The 27,978-nt window shown below is 47.1% G+C and overlaps 3 protein-coding genes across 4 annotated transcripts in view; 2 read left to right on the top strand and 1 right to left on the bottom strand.

Annotated features, from left to right (window-relative positions):
- Positions 1 to 12,811, top strand: part of LOC128268424 (cell adhesion molecule Dscam2) — a 38,047-nt gene extending 25,236 nt beyond the window's left edge. For both annotated transcript variants that reach the window (XM_053005511.1, XM_053005512.1), the window contains exons 10-17: positions 6,628 to 6,747; positions 6,994 to 7,167; positions 7,283 to 9,646; positions 9,713 to 9,853; positions 9,936 to 10,055; positions 10,134 to 10,333; positions 10,830 to 11,134; positions 12,364 to 12,811. In XM_053005511.1, the coding sequence (XP_052861471.1) occupies positions 6,628 to 6,747; positions 6,994 to 7,167; positions 7,283 to 9,646; positions 9,713 to 9,853; positions 9,936 to 10,055; positions 10,134 to 10,333; positions 10,830 to 11,134; positions 12,364 to 12,811 (3,872 nt within the window). The remainder of the gene's footprint in view (positions 1 to 6,627; positions 6,748 to 6,993; positions 7,168 to 7,282; positions 9,647 to 9,712; positions 9,854 to 9,935; positions 10,056 to 10,133; positions 10,334 to 10,829; positions 11,135 to 12,363) is intronic.
- A 4,874-nt stretch (positions 12,812 to 17,685) lies between these two features.
- On the bottom strand, positions 17,686 to 23,683 carry LOC128275080 (lysine-specific demethylase lid). Its single transcript, XM_053013467.1, has 4 exons — positions 23,159 to 23,683; positions 21,031 to 22,887; positions 20,067 to 20,957; positions 17,686 to 19,999 (listed from the first exon to the last, which is right to left on the bottom strand). The coding sequence occupies exons 1-4, from the start codon at positions 23,681 to 23,683 to the stop codon at positions 18,422 to 18,424; spliced, it is 4,851 nt and encodes a 1,616-aa protein (XP_052869427.1). The 3' UTR covers positions 17,686 to 18,421.
- Positions 23,684 to 25,165: 1,482 nt separating this feature from the next.
- LOC128278001 (ras-specific guanine nucleotide-releasing factor RalGPS2-like) lies at positions 25,166 to 27,973 on the top strand. The gene is made up of 7 exons (XM_053016626.1): positions 25,166 to 25,600; positions 25,673 to 26,000; positions 26,087 to 26,312; positions 26,383 to 26,608; positions 26,673 to 26,909; positions 26,983 to 27,252; positions 27,358 to 27,973. Exons 1-7 carry the CDS (start codon positions 25,224 to 25,226, stop codon positions 27,608 to 27,610), a joined length of 1,917 nt encoding a protein of 638 aa, XP_052872586.1. The 5' UTR covers positions 25,166 to 25,223; the 3' UTR covers positions 27,611 to 27,973.
- Positions 27,974 to 27,978: the final 5 nt, after the last annotated feature.

Below are 27,978 nucleotides of genomic sequence, written 5' to 3'. Positions count from 1 at the left end.
ATTTCATTCAGTCATCAAGGCCTGATGTGAAAACAAGATAATGTTGTCAGAAATGGATAATTAGGAGGATCAAATTGCCAATGTTTGCATAATCCGATTTCATGCGTCTAGACTTGGTATACCGGGTTTTCCCGTTGCAAAACAAAGACCGCTGAATAGTGCGATTTCTCTTATCGGTTGGTATGTCTGTCTCTGTGTTCGTTTGGTTTTGCTTTGGTGAGCTTTTTTTGTTTCGAAAGTAGCACGAGGCAACCGTTATTTTCTATGTTGCTCAATAACACACCCATTTTCGGTTTAGGCTTAAGACTCTGTGCAGGCGACACACTCCAACAAATACACGACGACACATTAAAGCTGTGTTCTAATGCCAACCAATGAAAATATTTCCCAACGATTGATTTGGATGCGTTCAAGTCGGTCATGCCGATCAGAGCTTGCTATGCCTGTACTTAATTGAAGATTGAAACCTGAGCTTGATCAGAGTAGCAGCCTTGAAGGACCTTGAGTAGACTTATAATCACCTGAGTGGAAATGGACATCAAGTAGACAAATGCATTTCTATGCTTCATTGATAGTGAGCGAGGGATGATAGGAGCATTTCTGTGTCCGTCGAGACATTTTGCACATTGCCGTATTATTTTTCATTTGTTTTTTTTTTTTTTAGTTTATAGTTAATGCAACGATTTTTTGTACAATCTGGAAACAAAGGACTTCCGCAAACCCAAACCCCCCCAGTACGCCACTTGTTTTCACTTTGCTACCCACGTGTTTGCCCGCATTAGATAACACCACTTTGTGCCTTATGTCCACGGTAAATGCTCACACTGCACCCCTTTTGCCCGTCTGCCAAATAGTTGTCGTTAAAAAGCTGAGGCACTTCATAGATTGGTGCACAGAAGTGATTTCTTACCGCTGCTCCCGTTAAGCCACCCTTGCACCTTATGAGCACAATTATGCACAAACGCTACCAATATTTTAGCTTATCGTTCGATATATCAAAACTTGAATGTTGCCCTTGTTTGTGTTTGGTTTTAATATTGTTCTGTTCACAGTCTCCCATTATGCGCGTCCCGTACGGCTCCATTTTACTCTATTGTTTTCGCTTTAGTGCACTCTCGATATCTGGCGCTAACGAACTTGGCATTCAAATTCATCCATCGCTGAATGGCTGGAAAAAGGTGCTTCGATGTAGTTATACCTAACAAACTTTTGCTAATGTTGAAGACATGATAAAAAACGGCTTAACACAAGTGTAAACATTTGTAATCGCCAAATTGAGAAACGAAAACAGCTCTTTGACTTCTAATCCAATCTTCTTGATGTTAGACGAAAAAGAAATCCCACACCAGACTTTGTTCAACTAAACAAATCAAACACTACAAACGCTCCCATCAACACTTCGACTGTAAGTTAGAAGAAATTTGGAAGTCAAGTTAGAAGAAGTTTGAAAACTATATGCAAACATTGAACTATTAAATCCGGAATTCTTTACGGACTTTGCATTTGAGTTTGTGCGCGAAGCGCGGTTTTATTTTTCAATCGTGGTAAATATTTTCGCAATTGACTCAATCGATGTATTGCATCAAAAGAAAGAACACAGCTTTCACAATACACTTCTCATTCATTTAGGACCCGTCTTCTATCGTTCCACTAAAGGTAACAAATTTCAAAACCAGATTAGCTTATCTCAGAAATATATTTCCGATTTAAATTGCAACTGTCGCTTTTTTATTGGAGTTTCGTACTAATCGAACGAAGTTATTTGAGCAAGTTGTTTATTCACTTTTTTTGTTTTTTGTTTAAATTTTTGGAAATCGCAATACAACTTTACATCAGTCCTAGATGAAAGTAACCACATTACACAGTTAGCAACCAATTTTTAAGTTTGGAATGAATTTAGTTCCTCAATACATACTGATTCTGCGCTACATCCGCAATGGAAAAATGTGTTGCCACATTTTGTCGTTTTTTCGGGATAAGGAACTCTACTTCTACAAGTCCTGGCGTGGTTTCAACTATTCTCATTTAATTTGTTTATTCCGCTACCATCGCCGCTACTACCAATGTAAGGTTAGTTTTACGATACATTCACTTGGCAAACAAGCAACTACAAAAACCCTGTCTTCAAACTCTTGTTTTTTGATAACCCTGTTTTGAGTACCACTACAGCATCCATAATATAAGCCATATGAAAAATGTTTAAAATAAAGGACTGTTTTCGCCCAAATCATCGCCCAGCGCACGCGTCCACCAAAAGCATCCGCAAAATGTAATACGTATTTTTTACGTATTGCACAAACTAAACCGCCGACAATTTTCCAGCCAAACCAGGAGTTCGTTAAAGACATTACCGGCCATCGCATACAGCTTCTGCACCGCCCTCCTTACTGCTTTCTACCACCGCCCGGTGTTGCAACAACCGTGTCCGTAGTTGTCTAGAAAAAGTCGAGAGCCGAGATCCTTCAAAAGCTTTCGGCTCGTGCACACTCCCGCGAGGGTTCCATTTACAGGTTTCCATGTTCGCTCCGGAAGCTCTGGCACAAGACTCCCTAATTGCACAGCGTGTCGCTTACGTTAGGTACCAGTCCTAAGGCAGCGGTTGCGGCGGACTAACGAACGGGCGCGACATACAGGATAGAATTTAAGCTTTGCATCCCTTGGCGCTGACAATATCATTACAATGACAAGCCTCTAATGAATCAATCCAGTTATGCCACTAAATACGAGATCAGCGATTCATTGAATCGTCGCTTTTCCTCTGTATGTGTGGATTGTTGAAATGTCTCCACTGCAAAAACTACCTATCGCCTCAAGCGGCGTAAGCTGGCTTTTAATCATCGCAATGCCTCAAATAAAAGCATTCACTATGTTTCCTTTCATTAGTACCGAACGAATTCAACATTAACAAAAAAGGGCTGGTCACGCTGGATGATTCTTTTTCACAAATGATTAAAACCCGCAAATGAGTAGCGAAAATGAAGTGTTGAGAACGCAGAAAAATCCCATCCTAGCCAGGCCAGAAGGAAAAATTAGTGAATCTTGAAACCGTTCTGAATCCGACGCAACCGCTGCTTCGATCAAAGGTACATACTCTTCAACACGGTTCACTAACTATCGCTCTTTCTGTACCTTCTTCCTCTTTCTGTACCTTCCGCTTTCTTACTGTCACTTCAGATCACTTTCCTTGCTCTATCTATTTCTCTCTCTCTCTCTCTCTCTCTTTCTCTCTCTTTCTCTTTCTCTCTGCCACTACCGTTTTTCCTTTATCCATTAGGTTTACTTCCACATAACTTTTTTATCCTTTTATCCCTTCGGCAGTATTTCTGTATGCTCACCTATTCACTTTCAGCTCCTTTCACTTTGTACTTAGTACGTCGATTGAGTTTGAATAACCGAATGGGTATTTATGTAAATCGTCTTTCTTTTATCCACCACTTCTATGCCATAGAAACGCCACTAATCCTGCACTTCACTGACACGCTTATGGGCACAATTTGTGTTATTTCTTTTTTTGATAAAGTATAAAACATTTGTGATATTTCTTTTTTGTATTAATTTTGTTTCTTGGGACACAAAAGATTTTAAGTTAAAAATATCGATTTTCTTCAATTACCACATTACTTTGATGTTCTCGAATGATTTCATAATTAGGATTAACTATAAATTACTAATTTTAAACTCCACAATATACAGCCCTTACACCTTAAACCAAACTATTTCTGTGATTGTTCCACGGTCTTCCACTATATTTATGCATCGTAGAAAGCACCCCGCGCATTACGCGATGCTACTATTATTATTATTTAAATGATGCTTCAGCTGCTCCCTTCACTTTTCCGACTTCTCCGTCCATTTATTTACTTATCAGCACCAAGCTAATGACATTTATTTTCATTTCACATCATCGTACCTTGATTTCTTACTGTCCGAAAGTTTTGATTTAATTTTCTTTATCGTAGAACTAGTCAATATTAGGTTAAGGTTAACTTTTGTGTGATGATTGCAATGACAACTTATAACGAACCTCAACCCGTTCCTTTTCCCCCGAACTTGGCCTTTCGGAAACACCTTCTCCCAATCCATAGCATTTGGCATGCTGAGGGAAGATTTTTGCAATGCACATCGAGAGGCATTATGAAACAGCGCCCGTTTGGGTTGCTTGACGATGAGTGATCTGTATCCGGCGTGGAATCCTACGGAATTCGACGTGCATTTTAGTCAGCTCCGCTCCGGTGGGTTGATCTACGTCTCATTTTCACGAGCCCAGCACGTGAGGCTTGATTGCTTTCTATTCATTTTAAAATACAGTCAAACAATGATAGTCTCTGTAATGGAAGTAAAATAATGGGGCTTTTGAAATTTAATCCCTGCCAGTGCTCCTATTATGTGTTGTTTTACATTTTTCCATCAACGTACAGGGTGACAGCTATTGGCTTTATTTTATTTGTTCAGTAACAGTTTGGGCCGCATTAAATGTATAACGCAAAATAATTGATTGAAAAATCACCCAATAAATCACTGTAACCCACTAGCATCGCACGTCGTCGATTTCCTTGGTTGACCCAATTACCGAGCCAAATTGCCAGAAAAACTGGCAATAATAATCAATAATCACAGCTAATATCCTTGATATTAGTCAGAAATTAATAAAACAAACCTCGCGCGGAACCTGGTCCCTGGTGGCCGTCCCGATACCTATCCCAGGAGATTTTGCTTTTTCGTTATGATTGGATGTGGACCATATAAGTTTTGCTGAATCATTCGAATGCCAATTGCATTATTGATCCTCTTGGAAATCGCCCCCTGAGCTTGCTGTGATATGTATTGAAATATGGCACGCACGTCGTCATGCAGCGCATACTAGGTTTTCTCTGAGCATTCGATGGGTTGAAGCTTTTCTATTCATCCATTTTTTTCTCTGATGACGGATGCCTACCGATCAGGCGTTTTGTTTGTGAGCATTTTCCTGCTTTTTTACTTTTGATTTCAATTTTTCACATATCTGTTCGAGACCGGTCATCCGTGCTGATGCGCGTCTCGTGGCTTGCTGTTGTTTATATAAGCGCTATATGTCGGGGCTGTGCTGAAAGTGCTGCGTGTCAAAAATCAGAACCGTACGTTAATTACGCTGCCAACACTTTCCGGTTGATCTAGCCGGTGGTTCCGGCATTGTGCGGTACGCAAATGTTTGCACTGTTCCAATTTTGCGTTTTAGTACCCTGTTTCACCGTATGCATGCGTTACGTTTATGCGCTGCAATCAACAAACCGAAAGCCACTTCAAATAATATACCGCAAATATTGTAAGAACGATAGATGAATACTCGCTCGTTGGGATGCTTAACTGTTCTTTACGAACCGTTGAGTTGAAGAACCATTACGATCGTCACATTATGGAAATGGAGGCGCCCAGTACTTGTTATGTTCAAATTTCCTTTTTATTTTCAAATCTCACAATAAGGATAGCGTAACTATTTGTTTTTTTGTAAAGGTACTAATTTTTTTTTCATAGAACTATCATGTCGCTACAAGCAAAAATAAGGCGTAAGTTTAAAAGTTTACGCGCTTTAAAAGTCCTCAATTAGCGGAGCATTTTAATCACTTCACCACGAGTTATGTACGAACGCATCGAACCAATATTGCCAATCGCTTGTTATGCCAAAGCTTCAGCACAGTCCTTGCACTGGTCCCTACACGAAGATAAAACATAAGATTTAGTTGTGGCACCCAAATTGCTGTTATACCCTGTGCCTGTCTATGGTAATTCGGAAAAGCATAATTTTCCCGCCCCAATCTCGGAACCTAGCGGCTGGAAAGGTCCGGTGAGGAGACCAAAAACATATGTCAAGGCGATGAAAGCGTTGCCAGCGTTCGAACACTTGTAGCCACCGTCATGCTGTGTATAGATGCGCATCATCAGCACTGGGAGCAAGAAAACTTTCCGTTCCGTTATGCTTTTCTTATGGCTTTCACTCCCCACTCACCCAAGCATCTCACCCAAGCCCGCCGTGGCGTTTATCAGCAGCAGAATATGGGAGCACTATGATACCTAGCTGGTTTTTGTGTTAACGCACCCCCTTGTCGCACCTGCACAAATCTTCCCACGCCTAGCAAAATCTGTAGCATTATGTGGCGCAAGAAAAACACCCTCCCAAAATATGTATATCACTCTGCCACCTATCGAAAACAATAACGACTACCAATGCTAAAGCAAGCCCGCTTCCCCGCGCCCACCACCGATCCACCCGATGTCCCGCGCAATGTCCTCCCACCCCAAACGCTGTGTAGTCCTTCCCGAAATTGTTGCACCATTGTTGACCGAGGAAAAACCCATCGTCGGATAATCCTCGAAAAACTTCCGGCGGTCCGGCAAAAACTTCCCCCAAGGCCACACTCTTCAACTAACGATGGTGTTTTCTCTCTCCCTCTCTCGCTCTCTGTCCGGAAACTCACTGGCCGGCGCTGGGCTTTCGCTCTCTTTTCTCTGTTTTCTACGCACACAAACACACAAACACCAATACATTGTTGTCGTGGGGCCCGATCATCGATAAACCGTTGCCTTGGCTACATCGCTCGATGTGCGCCACCGGTCCTGATCCGGGTGGGAATCCATCACCGAACCGAACAGTTCCGCCTCGTTGGGTTGTGGAACCGATGGACGTGAGCGTTGAGCGGAACCGCCACATTATGCTTCACTGCCAGGCTCAGGGAGTCCCGGTGCCGACGATTCTCTGGAAGAAAGCAACAGGTGAGTGATTTTGGAAACGAACCACCATTTGGTGTACGTTTTTTTTTCGTTTTGCTTATCCCCGAACACGGGAGCCATCGCGGGATTGCTCTCAAGAAAGCCTGCCCTGGGCTCGTAAAACTCTGCCACCAATCTCTGGCACCAATCCCCGGGATCCCTCTATTTCCCTCGAAACTGCGAAACAGAAACCAAAGCAAAAAAATGAACCCCGAAACTAAACTGGAACTCATTATAACGGAATTTCAGGAAGCAAATCCGGCGACTACGAGGAGGTACGGGAACGTCCGTACACGAAGCTGCTGGCCAACGGGTCGCTGCTCCTGCAGCACGTAAAGGAAGACCGCGAGGGGTTCTATCTCTGCCAGGCCAACAACGGCATCGGGACCGGCATCGGGAAAGTGATCCAGCTGAAGGTGAACTGTGAGTATTGACGTATCCACTGCCAGTTTCGGAACCGTTCAGGAGCTCTGTTGGTAGACCAACTTTGCCAAACAATCTTCGATGGTTACAAATCCAATTGTTTATCCTACGGCAGCTTCTCCGTACTTTGCGGGACAATCGAAGATGGTGACCGTCAAGAAGGGCGACACGGCGATAATGCAGTGCGAGGTGAAGGGCGACAAGCCGATCAACGTTGTGTGGCTCCGCAACGGCAAACACGAGCTGAACCCATCGACCAACTACCGGGTCTCGATCAAGCAGGACGCCACGCCGGAGGGCATCTCGGCGGAGGTGCAGATATCGAACGTGGACAGCAGCGACAGTGGGGCCTACTTCTGTCAGGCCAGCAACCTGTACGGGCGCGATCAGCAGCTGGTGCAGCTGCAGGTGCAGGAACCACCGCAACCACCGTCCTCGCTGGAGGCAGCCACGGTCTCGAGCCGGGTCGTTAACCTCAAGTGGCAACCGCGCGGCGGTGACGCGGCCGAGGTGTCCAAGTACGTCATCGAGTACCGCGAGATCGACCGGCAGTGGCAGTACATCGAGATATCGGACCCACCGGCCTACTCGACAATCATAGAGAACCTGAAGCCGGCCACCAACTACGTGTTCCGGATCATCGCCGAGGGTCCGGCCGGTCGGAGCTCACCCAGCCAGGAGCTGTTCATCAAGACGGACCCCCAGCGGCCGGCTGGACCACCGCTCAACCTCGGTGCCCGGCCAATCTCGTCCACCGAGATACTGGTCAGCTGGATGCCACCGTCCTACGAGCTGCGGCACGGCGAAATTCAGGGCTACAACATCGGGTACCGTTCGATGCACGCCACGAGCAACAGCTACAACTTTACCTCCATCTCCGGCGACGGTGAAGACGGCACGGGGGAACTCCTGCTGGCTAACCTGGCCAAGTACACGCGCTACACGATCGTAGCCCAGGCCTTCAACCAGATCGGCCCGGGGCCACTGTCCGAGCCGGTCACCGCACAAACGATGGAGGACGTGCCGAGCAAACCGCCGGAGGACATCCGCTGTATGGCCCAGAGTTCCACCTCGATTCAGGTATCGTGGCAGCCACCGCAGGCCCACCACACGAACGGACTGCTGCAGGGCTACAAGGTGTTCTACGAGTGTGCCACCGAAGACGCCATCAGCACGGGCGAAATGGAAACGCGCAAGACCACCTCGCTGACCGTGCACCTGTCGAACCTGCGCAAGTTCTCCAACTACAGCATCCAGGTGCTGGCGTACACACGCATGGGAGACGGCGTTATATCGCCGCCGTCGTTCTGCCACACGGACGAGGACGCTCCGGAGGCGCCGGCCGACATCAAGATCGCCATCAGCTCGCCCTCGTCCCTGTACATCTCGTGGCTGCCGCCGAAGGACCCGAACGGTATCATCACCAAGTACAACCTGTACATGCGCGCCGTTAACGGGCGCGAGGAGCTAAACAACGACAAACGTAACCTGCAGGCCCACCAGCAGCACTTCGAGGCGAAGCAGCTGCAGAGCCACACCGAGTACCAGTTCTGGGTGTCCGCGTCGACGCGCGTCGGCGAAGGCAAGAGTTCGCGCGTCGTGTCCCAGCTGACGTCGAACCGGGTGCCGGCCAAGATCGTGTCCTTCGGTGGGCTCACGATCCGTCCGTGGAAGTCGTCGGCCTCGCTGAACTGCATGGCCGTGGGGCAGCCACGCCGCGAGTGGTTCAAGGGCGACACGCTGCTGCGCCCCGGCACCCAGCATAACATCCAGCTGCTGGACTCGGGCGAAATCATCGTGACGATGCTGCAAACCAGCGACACCGGCAACTACACCTGCCAGGTCGACAACGGCATCGGTACGGACCGCCTAACGCACAACCTGCTTGTCCAGGTGCCGCCCGGACCACCGGTCCTGTACGTCACCAGTGCCACGTCCAGCAGCATCCTGCTGCACTGGAAAATCGGATCCACGGGCAACGCACCGATCACCGCGTTCTCGCTGCACTACCGCCGAATCCACGGCAATCTGGAGGAGATGCAACTGTCACGCCACGCCACCAGCCACGATCTGAAGGGCCTGTTCTGCGGCAGCACCTACCAGGTGTACCTGATCGCCCACAACAAGATCGGTTCCTCGTCGGCCAGCACGACGCTGAACGTCAAAACGCAAGGCCAGTCGCCCGGCGTCCCACCCGACTCGGTCCTGATCGCACCGAACTCCAGCTCGGTGGTGCTCCGGCTGAACGGTTGGCCCGACAACGGCTGTCCGATCATCTACTTCGTGCTGCAGTACCGCTCCGTGTCGACCGGGCTGGACGACGAGTGGCACCTGGTCTCGAACGCCCTCAAACCGCAGAGGCGCTTCACTCTGTCCGGACTGCTGCCCTCGACCATGTACCGGCTCAAGATGGAGGCACACAACGTAGCCGGTTCCACCAATGCAGAATACACCTTTTGGACGCTCACGAAAGATGGAGGTACGTCCGGTCGTCGTGTCGTGTCGTGTGTCGTTTCCTGCAGCTCTTTCCGCTCTTTCCCAACAGACCCTCCACCACCGGAACTAGTACAAAGAGGACATCGTTCTCAGATTTTTTATAACAATATTCAACTTCTGATACCGATCATCATTACGATTACCGCTGCCATCATCTGCATTGCGTTCACGGTCGTGTGCTTCAAATACCGTAAGTTACTGTGGACGCCAGGCAGAGTCGCCAGCGTGCAATTATACGGACCTTTTTTTTGCTATTTTCGTTTGCCGTGCAGGACAAAGAGGTCGTCAGCGGAAAGACACCATGGAGAGTCAGCAAACCACCGACGCCCAAAGGGATCGTTACTACGCCACGATTCACAAAGTCGCGCTTCAGGCGGGCGATAAGATACCTGGTAAGCCATTAGTTGGCCAAGATCAGCTGACAGCTCCTGTCCTGTCCAAACCTTAACATCTTCCATCTGTTCCACCAGAAACATCCGAAGATATTTCGCCATACGCTACGTTCCAACTGTCGGAGGCAAGCACGCTGGCTCAGCCGCACCACAGCGGACCAGCGAACACGCTGCTGCACTCCTTTATGTACCACGAACGCGCCATGACCGAGGGGTGCGCCTCGCCACCACCCGCAGCGGTACTGAGACTTCACAATCAATCGCCATACTACAATATCGTGCGTTTTCTGACTTCTTCAATCCCGCATCTAGACACACACACACACACCGATTGGCTTTTGAATGGCTTCTTAGTGACGTTAGCGAGTTCCGTTTGATTCAGTTCCACTCGTCAACACTCGTAAAACCTATCGATTTCAGCACCCCAACATGAAACCTTCCAAACGAATACCAAAATTAGTACACACCAACACAACGTGCGTGCTGCGAGCCGTGGAAAGCGCCCTCGCGGCCCACGATTCCTTCCTGCCCCCCGTTCCCTTACTATCTCTGTGAGGTTCCCTTAGACCATCCTGTCTTAAGTTCCACGTAGGTTTTATAGAGCACTTTCGAGTAGCGCTTCCCTTTCTTGTGTTTTATTCTTTTCGACATGTCGGCTCCGACCGTAGTTGCTCGCACCCGTACACTACACCTGCGTAGTGCGCTGCTAGTGTATGCCCCCCCACGGGCCACTGGTGGGATGTAGCTTTAACCGTGCGTCTTTCTTCTTTGCAGAACTCTTCCAAGGGCCGCCGCAGACACTCACGAAAAACGGAGCCCGAAAGTGAAGAGTCCGACTCGGACCAAGATCCATTAACCTCGAGTCGCACCGAATCGTCCAATCAGCTGGACGCGAAGATGAAGCACAGTAAGGATCTGGAGCTGCAGGCGGCCGGCGGCCCGGGCGACCACGGCTATAACCCGACCCACTATATGCGTTCTATTCCAGGTCTGATTTATCACGGCACGCAATCGAGCACTTCGTCCGATTTGTCGCCGATGTCCGAACAAAAGTCCTTACCGCGGCGTGGCCGTTCAAGGTACCATCATCTTCACCTTCATAACACAAACACCACACCACGCCACAAGCCCTCCAAAGCTCAGTCACCAGTAGCCTCCCCTCGTAGTAGTTGCCACAACGACAACGTCCCGATACAGCTTCCACGCATGCCGTCCCAGTTTCGTCCCATCCACAGTAGTCGAACGCTAGGTTCCACCAACTCTTCTCGTCTGTCTCCCAACTGTTGATGTGAAACGGGTGTTCATGTGCGAGGACAGGGGCCGCCGTGTGTAGGGTAATGGCAATCTAGCGCAACTTACCGCACCCCACAGTGAACAGCAGGGCTCGATCGGTTATTAGCGAAAGTACTGTCGAAAACACTGGAAATTGGGCAAAGCATAGGAAATTCTTTTGAAAGTCGTCAGGTAATTACCAATTAGTTCAAGTTTACGCTCTGAAGCGAACTCAAAAATGGATCTCAAAGAGAGAAAGAGAGAACGTATCGAGGAGGAAAAGGTATCGTCTATCGCTGCATCAGCTTTGTCGTGGAAAGTCTAGTCGTGGAAGTCTCGGAAGGAAAAACGAAAATTGGCAGACCAAACCTGCGCTACGTCCTGGGCAACTAACTATTCGGCCGAAATTGACCAACGCCAACCAGCGCGTCACTAACACACCTGTGCCACTGTAACCGCGTACACGTCCATCACTCACCATTACCTTCTGTTCACCATCAACACTGCCACCACCACCACCACCACCACCACCACCACCAACCACCAACCACCAACCACCATTTCCACCATGGCCACAAAAACACCACCGCCAAACTAATAAACCGCAAAATGTTTCGCTTTGCTAAACACTAAACTAAAACGACTCTACCTTCTTCTCGGTTTAATACCCAACTACTACCACTACTACTACTACTACTACTACTACTACTACTACTACTACTACCACTACTACTACTACTACTGCCTCTCGTCACCTGTTTGTTATTGCGCCACCATTTCAAATCGTCAATAAAAACAAACCAATCGTTTAAAAATGCTATCACTACTGCTATGCCTATGGTTGACGAATCGGAAAACAATCCACGTAAAATAAACCAACAAACAAACAAACGAAATAAACGAAACAATACCAATTTGACTGATCAATACCGTGACGCGTAACACGTCATCGGGATACCAACGGAACATCATCATGAAACTTGTGTCCCAATTCGTCCCACCGACGTTTTGGGGCGTGTTTTGTTGGACCGAAAAGCCAAAGTCAGACACATCACATCTACATGCCCAGGGGAACGATGCGATCGTTGCTGACGCCGCTCCATCTCCCGGATGCTAGCGCGCCCGGCGGTGGCCCACTGTTCCATCAGGTGCCGATCGAGGCCGGCACTCCCGATCGGATCGAGCTCTCGGAGGCCGAATGCGACATCGATACGATCAAGAAGCTCAAGCTCGGCATGCGCTCGTCGCTCTGGTCGCGGCCCGGTCAAACCAATGCAGGCGGGCTCGGCGCCGGTACACCCGGCAACAACAATAACCCAGCCAACAACAACAACAACGGCATCAACAACAATGGCAACAACGGTAGCTCAATGGTGGGCAGCATCCTGGGAGGCACTGGCGGCGCCGGGCCGAACAGTGGCACTCCGGGGGGTGGCAACGCAGCCGGTGTAGGCCATCCTTCCGACTACTCCATTGCCGTATAAGCACCAACCAACAACACACAGAACCAATCAAAACTCTGACAAGAACACTAAAACTATAGATATCGTAGGCAAGAATAGAGAGCGGCACCTTCCGACGCATAGCATGGTAAACAGTGGATGATGATAACAGCAGCAAATAGTGTTGCACGCACACCCATTCTCTGACCTTCGGAGACGACTATTCGTACGTTAGCCTAGCCACTACCCATGGGTGGGCGATAGTGGTCTCAATCAAAACTAGTTAAGACATTAAGACACAGCCTCTCAAGGTGATAGGTAAATGGAAAGCAAAACCACCACAACTTTCCACTGGACTTAGCTAGCGAAACTAGGACTCTGTTCGGTCGAACAATCCGATGCAATCCGTGTCGACCGTGGTTCCGTGGTTGCCCCAGCCATGGTCACCTAGAGCCTAGAGCATTCCGATCGCAAATATACGGATCAGACTTGCATAGAATTTATTTGGGCTACTATGGCAACCTTCGAACGCAAGCGCACGTTTTGGTTTCTCGCTCAGACTGAACTAAGTTTGTTACCGGCATTGGACTACCGTGGTAATTATATCGCCGAAGAATGCAAAACTGTCACAATCGTTTCTTCCACAGAAGCCCAATTTGTTGCCTTATAGTATACGTTACGTCATTTGATAGCCCTAGGCTGTGAACTACTGTTATCGTAGTCACAACGACTCCATGGCTTTTATCAAATTCCTTTTGGATTGACTAATTAGACACAGAAACGGCGACCATTGGCGACACCATCAACGCAACGTTTCTTCTTGGTCCTGCACATAAACACGACATGGTTTTTTTCTGGTTTTTTTATCTAACCTTGAAGACAGTATAGATTTATTAGAGTCCGTTGAGTGAAACGAAAAGCGGTTGCATATATACCTTATGTAGTTAAGGACAACATCAAAACCAAATAAACCTAGGCACATAATAAAAATGAAGCATGAGAAGAAGAAAACGTAGAACGGTGTAGAATCTTACATCCTACTAGAATATACTTGCGAGGATTTTGAAATCTGTGTATAAAGACTGAACTTTCATCATTACACTCGTAACATTAACAAGAAACAAAAATTAACTAGCGAACAAGGCGGCACAAAAGATGTACGAACGAAGATGGAGCATCTGTGACAGATATCCGTTCCTTACTGTCACGTCAATGTGGTCTACTGTACGATATTACAAACCTTTTGGAATCACATTGGACGCGGGCGGAAAACAGTGACATGTTTTTCGATAAGCAGCTACAATAGTGACTACCATAATCAGATTTGCAACTTGTTCGATAACTGTAGAGTCTGATTCGCTGTTCCGTAGAGGAGTTTCACACCGGGCCCAAAAGCGTACGGTCTACATGTGTACATGAACTCCAAGGATAACAGAGGTAAAATTGATTTTTACCTGCCGCCAAGCTATGCGGTTCGAAGATACACATTCACACTAAAAGTAGGTCAATAAAATCACATTTTCTTTGGCTCCGTAAAAAACAAATCATAGGAATGAAAATAGTTTCCATGGCCGTGGTAGGGCCGTGCGATTGTAAGCGAAACCGTAACGTCGGCGGATCCGGTCCAATAGATCAATCTAATATCTCATTAGCCAGCTAGCCATTTTATTACATGATACCTGTTTGTAGTTGTTTATCATTTATACCCAAGCTCGAATCGACTCAAGAAAATTCGGGCCGAACGGGGGCTCGGATACGAAGAAGATTCCGAGCTGGGAAGTATTTGAGTGTGAGATTTTGCTATTAAATTTTATGCGAGACTCTTCGAACCACGAATCTTCGGACTTTAGCTATGAACCAGTTTGGTAACATGGTGACAAGCGTTATACCATAAATCTAGTAAGTTGTTTCTCTGAGTATTGGTCACTGAGGGCTTTGGATTTTGATACTCTACAGGTGTTATATACTTTCCGGTAGTCTGGAATTTGTGTGCCAGTTGACAAAACCACCAAGTGTAACGAACCCCGTTGTTTTCTAGTAGGGTTGATGCTCAACAACAAGAAGCATTGCGTCGTTGTACACGAAATTGTTTTCAATTCAATCGTAGCCAAAACCAAACATAACTCCCAATAGATAAAACGTTAGAAGGCCAAACATCGAACTGTACGAATTTAATGATAAACAAACACGCCTATCAACAGCAATTCAGTATGTAGCGAACACATTGAGCTAATTTGATCCATAAAAATTACATGAACAAACCGAATACGAACCGCACGTTATCGCAAACTCAGAAATACACGTTGATAAGGAACGTCGGTGTACCACGATGACGCAGCTGCGGGAGCAATATGACTTTTTTAGTGATGGGCATATTATTGAACTAATGACGTTTACATGAATTGAGTAATTCAACACGAAGCCATAATATGCAAATATTCAACGTTCATAAACACAACAGTAACATTATACGGTAGTATTAGCGATCCCAGAAAAAGCGAAGTATTAATAATTTTCCGAAACACAAGAAACTACAAATGTTTTCCAGTGAATGTGTGGACGAACATCCTCACAGCTTGCTCAATGTGGTGAAATCGAAACATTTGAAAGAATCCTTTAAAGCGAATTGACGTGATATAAGAGATAAGCGTATCGGCAAATAGTTTAAACTGCAGGATCTATAAAGCCAAATATTTTTCAAAACAACCATAAGCATACAACTAATGGCAGCACAAAACGATTCCTTTTTTTGCGCTTACATAACGAGTAGGTACACGTTTCATTTCGTATCGATTTCTAATTGTAAATCGGACACTTTCACTAAACAATAGTGAAACAATGGTTGAGGAAATCAAAATTTACATTTACAACTGAACTTGAGACGTAGACAGGAAATACCAGGAACGCGACACTTCAACATCCTAACCTCACTTGTTTAAAGATTCTTATTACTACACATACACGAACAACTGAAAAATATGACGATTTTTTTGGCTACTACAACCAACCAACTGCGAAGAGCAATTTATGCAGCAAATTTCGGCACATCTTTTTCGGCCAAATGTAAAACAATAGAGCGAGCCCTAGAAAAAAAGAAGCAAAATACCACGAGAGAAGCAAAAGACAAGAGAAGGACACTAAGAAACAAATAAACTGAAAAGGTGATCAAAATTAAAGTTAAATTAAATTTTTCTAACAACCGATACAAACTGACAAAGCAGGAATCATAAAACTAAGTAAAGAAAATAAAGAAAAATGCCAACAAGCATTGACACACTACTAGCAAAACAAACAAAAACTGCCCACATGAATTATACATGAATCACAACTTTTAAATGTAACCAGTGCATGGAAAGATCTCTGCCAAATCACACACACAATACACAACTAAAACATGGTGTTAGAAAACGAAAGGAAAGGACATCGTCTAGTCCATAAATCTTCATGGATGCAGAAACCGATAAAGAGTAAAATGGGCAAGTAGATATTATATACAGAAACAAATTATATGTATGACAAAAAGCAAAACTGCACAGCTACAGAAGGTGGTGAAACGTTGTGTCTGATAGAATAAATGTAAATGTTGAGGTCTGATACGTATAGCCATATTGGATTGTGAAGAGCAGTCCAGTGAATCTGGATCATATGAGCAACACAAAACTGAGACACTAGAAGCGTAGCAAATCAACTGGCGAGGAAACGAGCAAGTGACACTGACAAAGCTGAGTTAAAAATTCCAAATAGTACTACTGTTCACCCGGCGCAGAAATATGGAAAACTTCCCTCTTTTGATTTTACATAAAATAACTAAAACTAAAGAAAAGTATATCAATAAAAATCCAACCCAATGTAACATTCGGAACGATTTGCAATAGAAACCAGTACATGATACACTTAACAAGCATTCACTGCAGTCGGCTAAGGCGACCCAATGGCATGGACACATTCGTACAAGAGAGACACTGTTTAATGAAATTGGTAATCAGATAAATAAATTAAGGCACATGAATCTTATAGACGATAACTTGCGTGTACGAGCTAAACTGAAGCAGTCAACACAGGATGTCAAAATCATTGTGAACCCAACAGCAAACAAAACATAAAGCAAGGAACTAAGAAATATGTTAATAAAAATGAAATTGTTTGTATTTACAATAGCTCTACTGTTCATTTTAAACCGAAATTTCATTGCATTTTTGAATTCTATACAGTTCGATGATCACATGATCCCACCAATGGCTTCCTTGCTACTTTTTACTATGCACACCACTACATTCTTTTCATGTTCTATGTCATATGTCCCTAATAAAAGAACAGGTAAGCTGTGAAGTAGGTTATCCAGATTCGAACTGATTCGAATTAATTCGGCTACCAATTCCAGAAAAACAAAAACCCAAACTACACACAATGTGAAAATGATCAGCGAACGCAGATCAATATCGAGATTAAACGCTTCAATCACTACTTACCTTTGAATCTCGGCTTCTTATCCAGCAACTACAACCGCCGAGTGGTCCTGGCCTGCCCTCAATCCTCTCCTCTCCTCCTCCTCTCCCCTCTCATCCCCCCTCCATCCTCTCATAACTTCAAACTTGGGATTTTTAGTGTTCTGTGAGTCTTTCACGAAATGTGATTTTCCCACGCACTTCAAATAACCCATATAATTATTGGAACGAGAAGGACAAAAATGCCCAGACGCATGAGTCAATTTACTTGAAGCGCACTCCAGTGTAAATTATTTATGTTTCAGTATTACCATAAAACGATCAGTTATCTCAACAGTTCTAATATGTTAATCATTGCTTTGAAAGCGGCAAGGTTGAATGAATTCCTCAATACACCGTGCTCACTTGAGTGTGATATTTTTTATGGTTTCCAAGTCCAAACAACAAAAAAACAGAGGCCATCTAGTGGGAACGAAATGTCTATTAAAAGCATTTTATATACAATATTCTTTCGTACAAATGGTGACTAACCGCTTTGCATACCAAACAGTGTAATAACCCAGTGTTTAAGGCTAAGAAACGTCCTCCAAGTAGTCCAAGCTGCACTACAAAAGATGGTTGAACTAGTGAGGTACACGTACTAGAACAAAATTTGTTGCTCATCTGTGCCGCATACAGGGATGACTAACCTACTGCTACATGCTTGGTTTCGTAAGTGTTTACTGCTATGATGATGATGACCTAACCATCCCAGCGTCGCTTCCACGTCCCCAATCAGCAGATGCCCTTACTTATGTACTAAAAAATATGCTAGAATCTAATAATTTATCCAAACCGCTATCATCATTATCCCTCCGCCGTCATCAAAAGATCAGTTTGTTCTTGTTTCAATCACTGTTCTCCTTCCGTTCTTTTTCCTACATCCTGTCAATCGTTCTCAAACTGTTCAATTTTACACCCTCCGGTACACGGGACAGGGAACAGGATTCAGGTGGGCCTATGGTGGAGTCTACGGATATACTCGAGCCAACAGGATACAGCAGATGTGCTCTTCGTGCTATTCACACGCATGGGTCCATGTTTATGGCAGAGTATAACTCTGCTAACCATTCACAAATACCGGTTCGCTTTCTCGATCACTCAGCAGTGGAGCAACTGCGTCGACCGCGGAGTTCGTGAAGCGTTGTCGGCTAAACGAATCGGTTTATCATAATCCCGGTGTAAGATTGCTGGATTGCTGCTGGTGCTCCTGGGTCCTTTTGTCCTGCTGCTGCTGGTGGTAGGCATTCGCCGTGCTGTTGCTTTTGCCATTCGAATTAGATGGATTGCGGCTCGTGCTCGATAGTGAAATTTCAAGCGACTGACTAGAACTGTCGGCCCAAGCGGTGTTGGCGCTCAATACCGTTGTTTTCATTGATGTCGAGGATACGGACAGTGATGATGACGACGTGGGCCCAGCTTTCGTACCGTTTCGTGATTTAGCCTCCGCACTAGCGACTTGGTCCATTACCTCGTCATTGTTGGTTGTTGTTGGATCTTCAGGGGGCTCAGTTTTTACCTTCCCAGTACTACTACTGTTCTTAAATCCTCCATTAACCTCGTTGCCCCTGTACTCCGGTGGCGCTGCATCAGCAGGATGCTTGCAACCGTTGCAGCCATTCTCTCCCAGTTGACAGAGCTTCGTCTCACCCGCCACACTCTCTTCGTCCTCTTCGTCCACTTCCTCCTTCACATCATCTTCCGCATCATCGTCCGGTTCCTCCTCTTCTTCGTCGTAACGCTCGTCGAATTTGAGAGAAAAATCGTCGAAGCTGCTGGCGGTGGCGGCCCCATCTAGAGGAAAATCCTCATCGCTCAGCGTTTTTATCTGCAGCAGCTGCCCAAACGAGGATATGCTTTCGGTGCCACCGTGCGAAACCACCGGCTGTGGCTGTTGTTCCTCTTGCGACTGTTTTAGTTTCTGCTCTTGCCTCGACGCCCGCTGATGATGGTGTCGCTCGTGATGGCGACAGTTGTGGTGCTGCCTACGCCGGTACTTTCGCATCGCATTGGCTTTCGTTGCCATCTCGTAGCACGTAACACAGTGATAGATGACACCGTCTACCGTGTCACCAACGCCCTTGCTGCCATCACCCGTCCGCTCCCGTTGATGTATTGTACTTACGCCCATTTTATCAACTTCATCGGTCCAGTTTAGGACCAGTTTCGCCCTCAACAACCGTTTGTCGTGCTCGCCGATGCCACTGTCCTCTTTGATCTTTTTCATTATCATCTCCATGCAGGCACCGGCGAGGGGCTGATCATCTCCGTTCGAGATCGAACCAATTCGTTTGCGCTTCAGCGACGACGAGAACGAGGACGAAGATGAGCATGACGCCACCACCGTATTGCGCTGTTCGGCCGCATCGCCACTAGCCCCAATAAAGCCCATCGAATTGAACAGAAGCCGTTGGCCGCCGTTTCTATTGTAACACCCACCACCGGTGGTGGTGGAATCGAGAATGGTCTCACACAGCAGCTTACTCTCCATTTCGACCGGCAACAGCTTCGCCCGATTGGCAAGGTTCTGGAGCGTATGGAAAAAGTTGTAATTTTTGCTGCTCTCCAGCGTCTCGATGGCGTGCAGCCATTCCTTCGATTTGTGCAGTGCGTCCTTCAGCTGCGGAGCGAGCGGTAGGTAAGCCTCGATGTTGTGGGCCCGCTCCAGCAGACTATCGATTTCGCTGATTTTGTGTTGAGTTTCCGTTTTGAAGCATTGATTAGCGGACTGTTCCCAATCGACGACCTGCACAAAAAAGAACGACGGTCGATGAAATCACAACTTTGAGCGTTATTTCGTTTAAATGACCTACCTGGAGCATTATGCCGTGTAACTGTGACAGCTCCTTCTCTAATACTGTATGTGGCGCTATTTGCATCCCCTCGTTGACCACCTTCTTCAGTTCTTCGAGCGACATCCGATCGATCGTATTCTCCCGCAGGGTTCGCGACTGCCGGTACCACTTGTACTGCGTCAGTCGTTCCCGGAGTTTCGCTATCTGTGGCAGCTCGATGCACAATGCGGCACCCTCCTCGATCAGTTGGTTCAACTGTTGTACGTTCGTGTCTTTAAACCTCAGCTTCAGTACCTTATCCGCCTGCCGCAGCCACTCCTGACCGATCCTTTGCAACTCGCGCACACTGTCACCCTCCCGAATCACACAGCGTAGTGCATTAATCTCATTGAGGAACAGTTCCAGCTCATCCATCGAGAGCTTGTACTTCGCACACTCGAGCGAGTTTCTCGTTCGCGTCCGTATCTTGTTAATGTCCAACTGCTGAATAACGGTAATGCACTTTTGCGCCTCCAGAATCGACAAGTTCAGTCGCTCGAGGATGACGCTGTTTGGAAACTTTTGACTTTCCGCCTCGTGCGCAATGCTCTGCAGTTCTTCGAGGGTGATGCTACTCGAAACCGACGGGTCGAGTACGTCACGCACACGAAAAAGCCATTTTTCAAACGACTCCGCCTTGACCTTCAGCTTCTGGACCATCAGCGGCAACTCGTCGAGCGTGTAGCGATACTTGAGCGTGTGATTTTCCGGAGGACATTCGCAAAGTTCGGCGAAATGGCGAAGGCAGGCCAGGTTCGTGGTGCACTTGCAGTTCACGGCCGACAGGAAGCAAGTGGTTTTGCAAATTTCACACTGCCGAGCGTCATCAGTCAGTAGCTCAAACGCTTCGCGTTCCGCGTTGGACACTCCCTGCGGGAATGGAAAGAGACAATGTAGGAACCGGAATCCGGACCGGAAACCGGCATGAGACCACCATACTTACCCACTCGAGAAGGTTTTTACGCAGCTTCTTCTCCGTATCGACCATCTCCGCCATATCGATGTAGCATGCGGTAGCAATGCCGAGGTTCAGCCGATCCGGCTCCAGTGCCATTTTACAGACCAGCTCGTCATGCGAGAAGACACAGTAACGACGCAGCTTCGAGTAATGGTTAACACACTCGCGGCCCATCTTCATCCAGTCGGCTGGAGCAAAGTTAACGGCCTCGGCAAAATTATAGCCCTGGTTAAAGCCGGCGTGATATGCCCGCGGGAATGTGACTACGAACTCGCCCGCCTGCTGGTCCGTCCGGTAGACGGGCACATCAGCGTTCATCAGAATGTTCGGATTCATAATCGTAACCAGCTGATGCAGCAGATCCGGTTGCGAGTGAAACAGTTCCGGGGCGGCCGATTTCATCGCCAGCTCAAAGTCCTCCGCTCGACTGCCCGGCACTCCGTACCACGTTTTCGGTTCTCCCCAGTGCAGATAGTTGATCGAGTAACTCCAGTGGTCCTCGTTGTGCCAGCAGAACGTGGCAAAGCACATTCCGACGTACATCCACGGTACCTTCATGCCACTGATGTCGGCGTTAATGTGCCCGAGGATCGATTCGTCCAGGACCGGCAAGTTGTTTAGGTTCCAGCATGACTCCGCATACTCCTGATCGTTGGCAGATACATACGGGGAGGCTTTGGTCGGAAAGCCACTGCCGTGGTCCATCGTGTGCAGGTCCGCTCCATACTCGACCGTAACATCCTCATCAATCGACGACACGATGCGCCAAAACTCCTTCTCCACCAGCTCGGTCGGTACGAGGTGGACGGGCATGTTGAAGTAGTTCGATTTGAACTGATCGGCCATCTCGCCAAACTGTGCCAGCGTGTATTCGCGCTGCGCCTGTTCGAAACCGAACGCTTCGACCGGCTTTGTGTTTTCCTCCACTATGCACTTCGGACAGCGCCAATCGCCCTTGGGAATGTCCTGCAGTGGCGGCATCAGACAAAAAGTGTGGTACGAAGCATCGCAACCATCACACAGTAGCATCGATTCCTCGACATCGCCGCGGTTGCACATGTGACAGATGTACTTGGCCATCGGATCGTAGCCCATCGACCCGTGTCCTCCTCCTGTGCCCTTCTCATCCTTGGTGCCTGTAACCCCGCCACCACCGTTCGCTTCCCCACCACCTCGTGCAGCAGTCAGTTTGTTGGCAAACTCCAACATGCTCCGATGGCGCAATTCCTTTTTCACCGGCGACAATTCCTCAGACGAGCCACGAATGCTACCACCGGAACTGCAGCTGCTACTACCGCTTCCCGTTGCTTGTTTGTTTTGCTGTTGCTGCTGCTGCTGCTGCTGCTGCTGCTGGGCGAAGCGCTGCGAGCGACGAGCGGCAATCAGTGGTGGTTGCACTTGTTGACGCGACTCGATGCAGTGTGGCTCGTACTCACAGTCCTCCGTCGGATCCGGCTCAATGTTCGCCAGATCTACCACTTTGCCCGAGCGATACACATCGAATGGATACAGCAATCGTTCGTAGTGCGAACGGAGGTTCGAGCCGACACTTTTGCCCTGCTGATAGCCCATACGGCACGCCACCTTGGACCATTTCCGTTCCTTGGTGACAATTTCGAGACCGCCCTCTTGATTGACGACTTTGTGGAGGGTGTAAAGATCGAGGGGCTTTCGCTCGACCATCGGTATCTTCAGCGTTGTACCTTGCAGCTCACAAAACTTGGCAATCTGATCCAAAAAATTCAACTTAATGCGAGTTTCCGCTTCCAGCTCATTCAGACGCTGGATACGGGGCGTGAAGGTGAGCTTCTCCACATCCACTGTGAACGGTGGCTGCCAGGACTGCGCATGGGGACACAAAAAAAGACAAATACAATACGAAAAAAAAGGTTACTATTTCTATTATTTCTCAATCCTAACAACCGCATCGCTTGTCGCCTAGCAACGTTTGTCTAATCACAGGAAAAATATGTCAGCAACCACCCCGCCCGTACACAGCTTTCATCAGGAATCATCACAAAACATAATTCCGGCTATAGATGTGTGCGTTGCCAATATTTTTATAGATCAAACAAACGTTTTCCACCTCCCCCTACCCTATTGATACACTTACACTCGGGGGTCGAATTTTGCAAATTCCATACTTTTCCGCCATCGGTCGTATTTTGTTGATGTACACCAGAGGATTTCTAAAGTCTTCCTCTGACGGTTCGAAAACCGGCGCCTCCGTCGGCACCTTGAACTGAAACTCGTCACATTTGTCCAACGAAATGTGAGGCTTGTTACTACATCCACTGAAACTGCCAGATTTTTGCTGCTGCTGCTGATTGCGATGATTTTGGTGGTTACTATGATTGTTCACCGAATGCTGTTGGTCGTCGGCGGCCATGCCAGAGGAAGCCGCACAACTTATGGACGCGGCTGCTGCTGCAGTTCCCGAACAGCCGCTGCCGCTGTTACTGCTGGGCATTTTGTTACTTCCGTTCATGCTTCCGCCCACACCGCCCGTTCCGGTTGCTGCAGGAGGCCCACACGTCGACACATAGGTGCTGCTGCTGTTGATGTAATTGTCGCTTCCACTTCCACTGCTGCTGCTGCTGCTGTCGTTTGTGGATGCTGATTTAGATTTGCTTTTCATCGTATGCTGCTATCGTTGTCACCATAGATTTATGTGTATGTGCCGACGCGTGTGTGTGTGTGTTCGAGTGCACGGTTTTCCATAAGCACCGAGGAGGAGAAAAGGATCAAGGTACGCGAAGCAGTAAAATGGATAATGTAATTATTTGCAGATCGTGATCATCCTTGCAAGGGACAAATATACGTACATATTTTCGTTTTTTTCGCTCACTTCTGCCCCAGATCGGAGCAAGCAACCACTTTGCGACCACATGCAAGGCGCGGTACTGTTTTTGAAGAGTAATTGCGTTAAGCAAACGCAGAAAGAAAAGGGGGCTTCGGGGATACGGTTTTTCACACTTTCCACCACATCACGCACAGCACTCTGTGACGTTGAACACCGTGCCGCCGCCACCGCACGTACCTGCTTTTCAAAGACGCTTTTCACTGGTGATCCGTGTTCACAAACGCAGAATCGTTCTTCAAAAGCGAAATTCTTTTCCACGCCAAGTACCAGCCGACTGCACAGTGTGAATTATGCATCAGCGCCCCGTCCGATGGCTACTAGACAGCGTTGACCAGATTGCCAGCTTCAAACACTGCACATTTTCACTGCTTTTCCGCTTCCGTACCGTTCCTCCGCGAGGCGCGCCTGTTTTCGCAAAGCTGGTAATCGATTACTCGAGCCGGAAAAAGGAATTTGTTCGGCCGTGCACAATTCGACGTGAGTACTCCTATGAAAGAAAATGTCTTTGCCCATAGGAGAATTACTGCGGCCGTGCTCCTCCGTCGCTGCGAAGAGGAGTGGAGTGTGTGGAAGCTCAGTGTGCGTGTGCGAGATAGCCCGAGCGAACGAGAAGCACAGGGCACCGAAAGCCCAACGCTCTGGAGCGAACAGGATGACAGTAGAGATGGTGCCCGGTTCTGCCAACATTCAAGGAAAATTTGTTCACATCCCAAGGTGCGTAGAGAATGCAAACAAACGACCTCTGTGCGCTGACCGAGACCAGAACCAGTAGTGTATGTTTTTAACTGCGGCTCTTTAAACTCATTCTTAACGGTGTTGTATTGTACATTTATTTCATAAATATTATGCGAATACAGTCTCGGACAATCGAACAAAAAAGACATTTAATCGTCCATCGACAAGTAGAAACTATCTATCAACCTTTCGCTTTGACGTTAATCTGGGTTTACAACCGACGGTCGAATAGCAATGAATTAGGAAAGGCCAACAAAATTACGTTTTCGTTGGTTCTGTTGAATTTTAGGGAAAATAAACTAACTACACCATTGCACTCTTATAATGCGTTGCGTGCGACGAACGTTTTGTTAAACAAACTTTGGCGTTAGACCACTCAAGAACCTCCAACAGACCGAAGTAAATGCATTTGCCCGTGACACTTCCGTGAGGTTCCAGGATTCGTACATGCATAACAATAACACATTAGTGTACCTGGCTACCCGACGATAGGATTGAAAAATTGCAACTCGTACCACTGCTTCGTATCCCGATAGAGTACGATGATCATTGCCGCAACGTAGGAGTACGGTACCAAATAATGCGCTATTCTGAAATACCTCGTGAACAAGCAGACAAACATACGTGCAAAGGCAAGGTAGGGAGACCGGAGAAAGGCAATCGCAAAACGTCGGCGACAGGGGACAGCAACGAATCGTTCGATGGAGACGATGGTGATGAAAGTGCACGATTCTTCTCCAACGGTACGACCGGATGCCGGCATCAGCACCAGTCAGTACCACCAGCAGAAAAGGTCGGGCTAGATGGGGCGATCGATGAGCCGCTGATCGAAGAGACCAAACGTAAACACGAACGCAAGGATCGTCACTTGTTGGACGACCGACATTTGTGCCATAAAGCAGCCGCAGGATCTATCGAAAGTCTTAACGATGGTTGCTCAACGACTTCATCATTTAGGTAAGGCTCACCGCACTCAGCTGCTTAACCGAATGGAGGTGGCCAATAACTGACTAGTTCCTCTCCACACAGACCGTGGCATAGCTATTCGAAGAAATCCTATAGCCTGCCGCCAAACACAACGATTAGCGATGTCGGTTCGATCGTGTTCAGCTGCCAGCAGGTATCACCGGCCGAGCTAGCTAGTCAGATAACGCTGCTAGATTTTCCAACGTTTAACTTAATACAACCCGACGAACTGACCGGTTGCGGCTGGACAAAAAAAAACAAGCACACGCTGGCTCCAAATGTGGTGGCGTTCACAAAGCGCTTCAATCATACAACGTTCTGGACTGTGCAGGAAATACTCAACGGGGTTAGCCCGAAGGATCGTGCCGAGATTATAAGCCACTTCATTAAGGTATGTCATCAGGTCAAGGTCGAGGGAAGTAAACGGGATACATTCTCATTTTCGATTTCATATCTGAACGGAACGGATTGCTTTAGGTGGCAAAAAAGTTGCACGATATTAACAACCTTCACTCATTGTTTGCGGTCATATCGGCGTTGAAAAGTGCCAGTGTGCACCGGTTGAAGGAAAGTTGGTTGTTGGTTTCGCGCAAAGATCAGCAGCAGTTGGATCGGCTGGGCCAGTTGTTCGATGAGAGCGACAATTGGACAGCACTGCGCAATTACATCAATCAATTCAAGCTCCCCGGCATACCATATCTAGGTAAGTGCCAACGATCCCTCATTCTACCTACTCACGCTAATTCCATTAATTTCACACATTCGCACGGTAGGCATTTTTCTCACGGATATTATTTACATCGATCTGATGCATCCTAGCCATAAAGCTCAGGAGTGTCACGCACGCGAAACTAAAATGAACAACGTACTGAGGGTGTTGTCTAGCTACCAAAGTTCCAACTATTCTTTCATAAGTCCGATACAGCCGACGCTGCGCTATCTGCAATCGCGGCGGTACATCGACGAACTGCAAAACATATTTGAGGAGGATCAATACAAGTAAGATGACTCGCAGCACACTCAAAAACGCACCAGTAGCCGTAATCGTTGTTTTGGTTTACAGAAAATCTCTTAACCTCGAGCCGACCGCTAGTGCCTCTGGAGCCGCAGGCATCGTACGTTTACCGAAGCCCAAATCAGACCATAATGATAGTGCACGAAGAAGTGTAACGGTGATGGCTCCGTTGGATAACGATGTTACGGGGCAAAGTACGTCTTCCGTCAACAACGACATGCCGACGACGTCCAGTGCACGTCAGTTCATTCCCGGGCACAGGAAATGCTACAGCTTAGGGACGAAGTATGTCTTTCTATGACGATTCGGTAGACGGTTTTTCCAACAGTGCTTAAAAGTCTTGTCTTCCGTATTTCAGCATTTTTTATCCCAGATCTTCCGAACAGTCGACCACCCTCGGTAGCCGGCAATTAAAATCGGGAAAAATGAGGCTAGAAGACGAGACGCCGACCGCACTACGACTAGTTGAATTAGATGGAATTACAAGCACCAATCTGGTTGAAGGGTACTTGAAGCGAAAAACTGTCCTAAAGTATGGGCGTAAACCTACCGTAGCTTCATGGCAGCGGTACTGGGTACTAATATGGTCCAACACGATGATTTATTTTCCACCAAAAACATTTAAAGGGTAAAGCTTTTTTTATTTATTGTACATTATGTATGTACGTTATGTATCATGTCTTACGCTTGGTTAATGTGTGAAATTTATTTTGATTTCTTTTAAACTATTTAGCAACGAAAGAAGCAACTTCAAGAAGGAACCATCAAAAATTTTCCCACTCGAAGGCTGGACAGCCGAGGAGTCCGAGATGCCAGCGCAGAATGAGTTTTTCCAGTTGGTCAACTATCAACATGGTCACGCTTATCGCTTCAAGTCCGGCTCGCACGCCTCAGCCAACCGGTGGTTGGCCGCACTGAAACTAGTGACTACTTCCAAACCCACGGAACCTTCGTCGATCTCTTTGAATCTAATTTCATTTGAATAACTTGCTTTGGCTTACAAACTGCCAAAAATGCCCTAGGAAAAGAAATATCCTTCAAAGCTCCACTAGCAATCATCGGCACTCATAAGCTGCCAGACTTTGTTTAATTTTTCTCATCGTTTATTTTTAGTATCCAGTTTTTTTACTTTTGCGGATGATGAAACTAAAAAAACATATCTGTAGAAGGGAGAAATTTGCAAACGAATTGGCATTATTTTTACAAGCATACTTTACTGTAGGTTCATCGTCCGCCCTCGAATCGGTTTAATTTGGGTTTCGCAATTGTGAGGCAATGAATTGTTACCGGTCTAATGCGATCTATCGAGGTGGAATGATAATATCTAGTACACGCAAGCTTTCACGATGAAACG

Source organism: Anopheles cruzii, chromosome 2, assembly GCF_943734635.1.
Source record: "Anopheles cruzii chromosome 2, idAnoCruzAS_RS32_06, whole genome shotgun sequence".
NCBI lineage: Eukaryota > Metazoa > Arthropoda > Insecta > Diptera > Culicidae > Anopheles > Anopheles cruzii.
Note: the sequence above shows the minus strand (reverse complement) of the source record. Positions and strands in the feature narration are given on the sequence as shown.

Bases quoted from the DNA above. Each gene is read 5' to 3' on its own strand.
- LOC128275080 (XM_053013467.1), bottom strand. From the start codon at position 23,683: ATGAAAAGCAAATCTAAATCAGCATCCACAAACGACAGCAGCAGCAGC. The intron at 20,958-21,030 runs GTAAGTATGGTG...CCATTCCCGCAG, and splicing joins GTAAAAACCTTCTCGAGTGG to GGAGTGTCCAACGCGGAACG. The intron at 20,000-20,066 runs GTAGGTCATTTA...TTTTTTGTGCAG, and splicing joins TACACGGCATAATGCTCCAG to GTCGTCGATTGGGAACAGTC.
- LOC128278001 (XM_053016626.1), top strand. From the start codon at position 25,224: ATGCGCTATTCTGAAATACCTCGTGAACAAGCAGACAAACATACGTGC. The intron at 25,601-25,672 runs GTAAGGCTCACC...CTCTCCACACAG, and splicing joins TCAACGACTTCATCATTTAG to ACCGTGGCATAGCTATTCGA. The intron at 26,910-26,982 runs GTATGTCTTTCT...TCCGTATTTCAG, and splicing joins TGCTACAGCTTAGGGACGAA to CATTTTTTATCCCAGATCTT.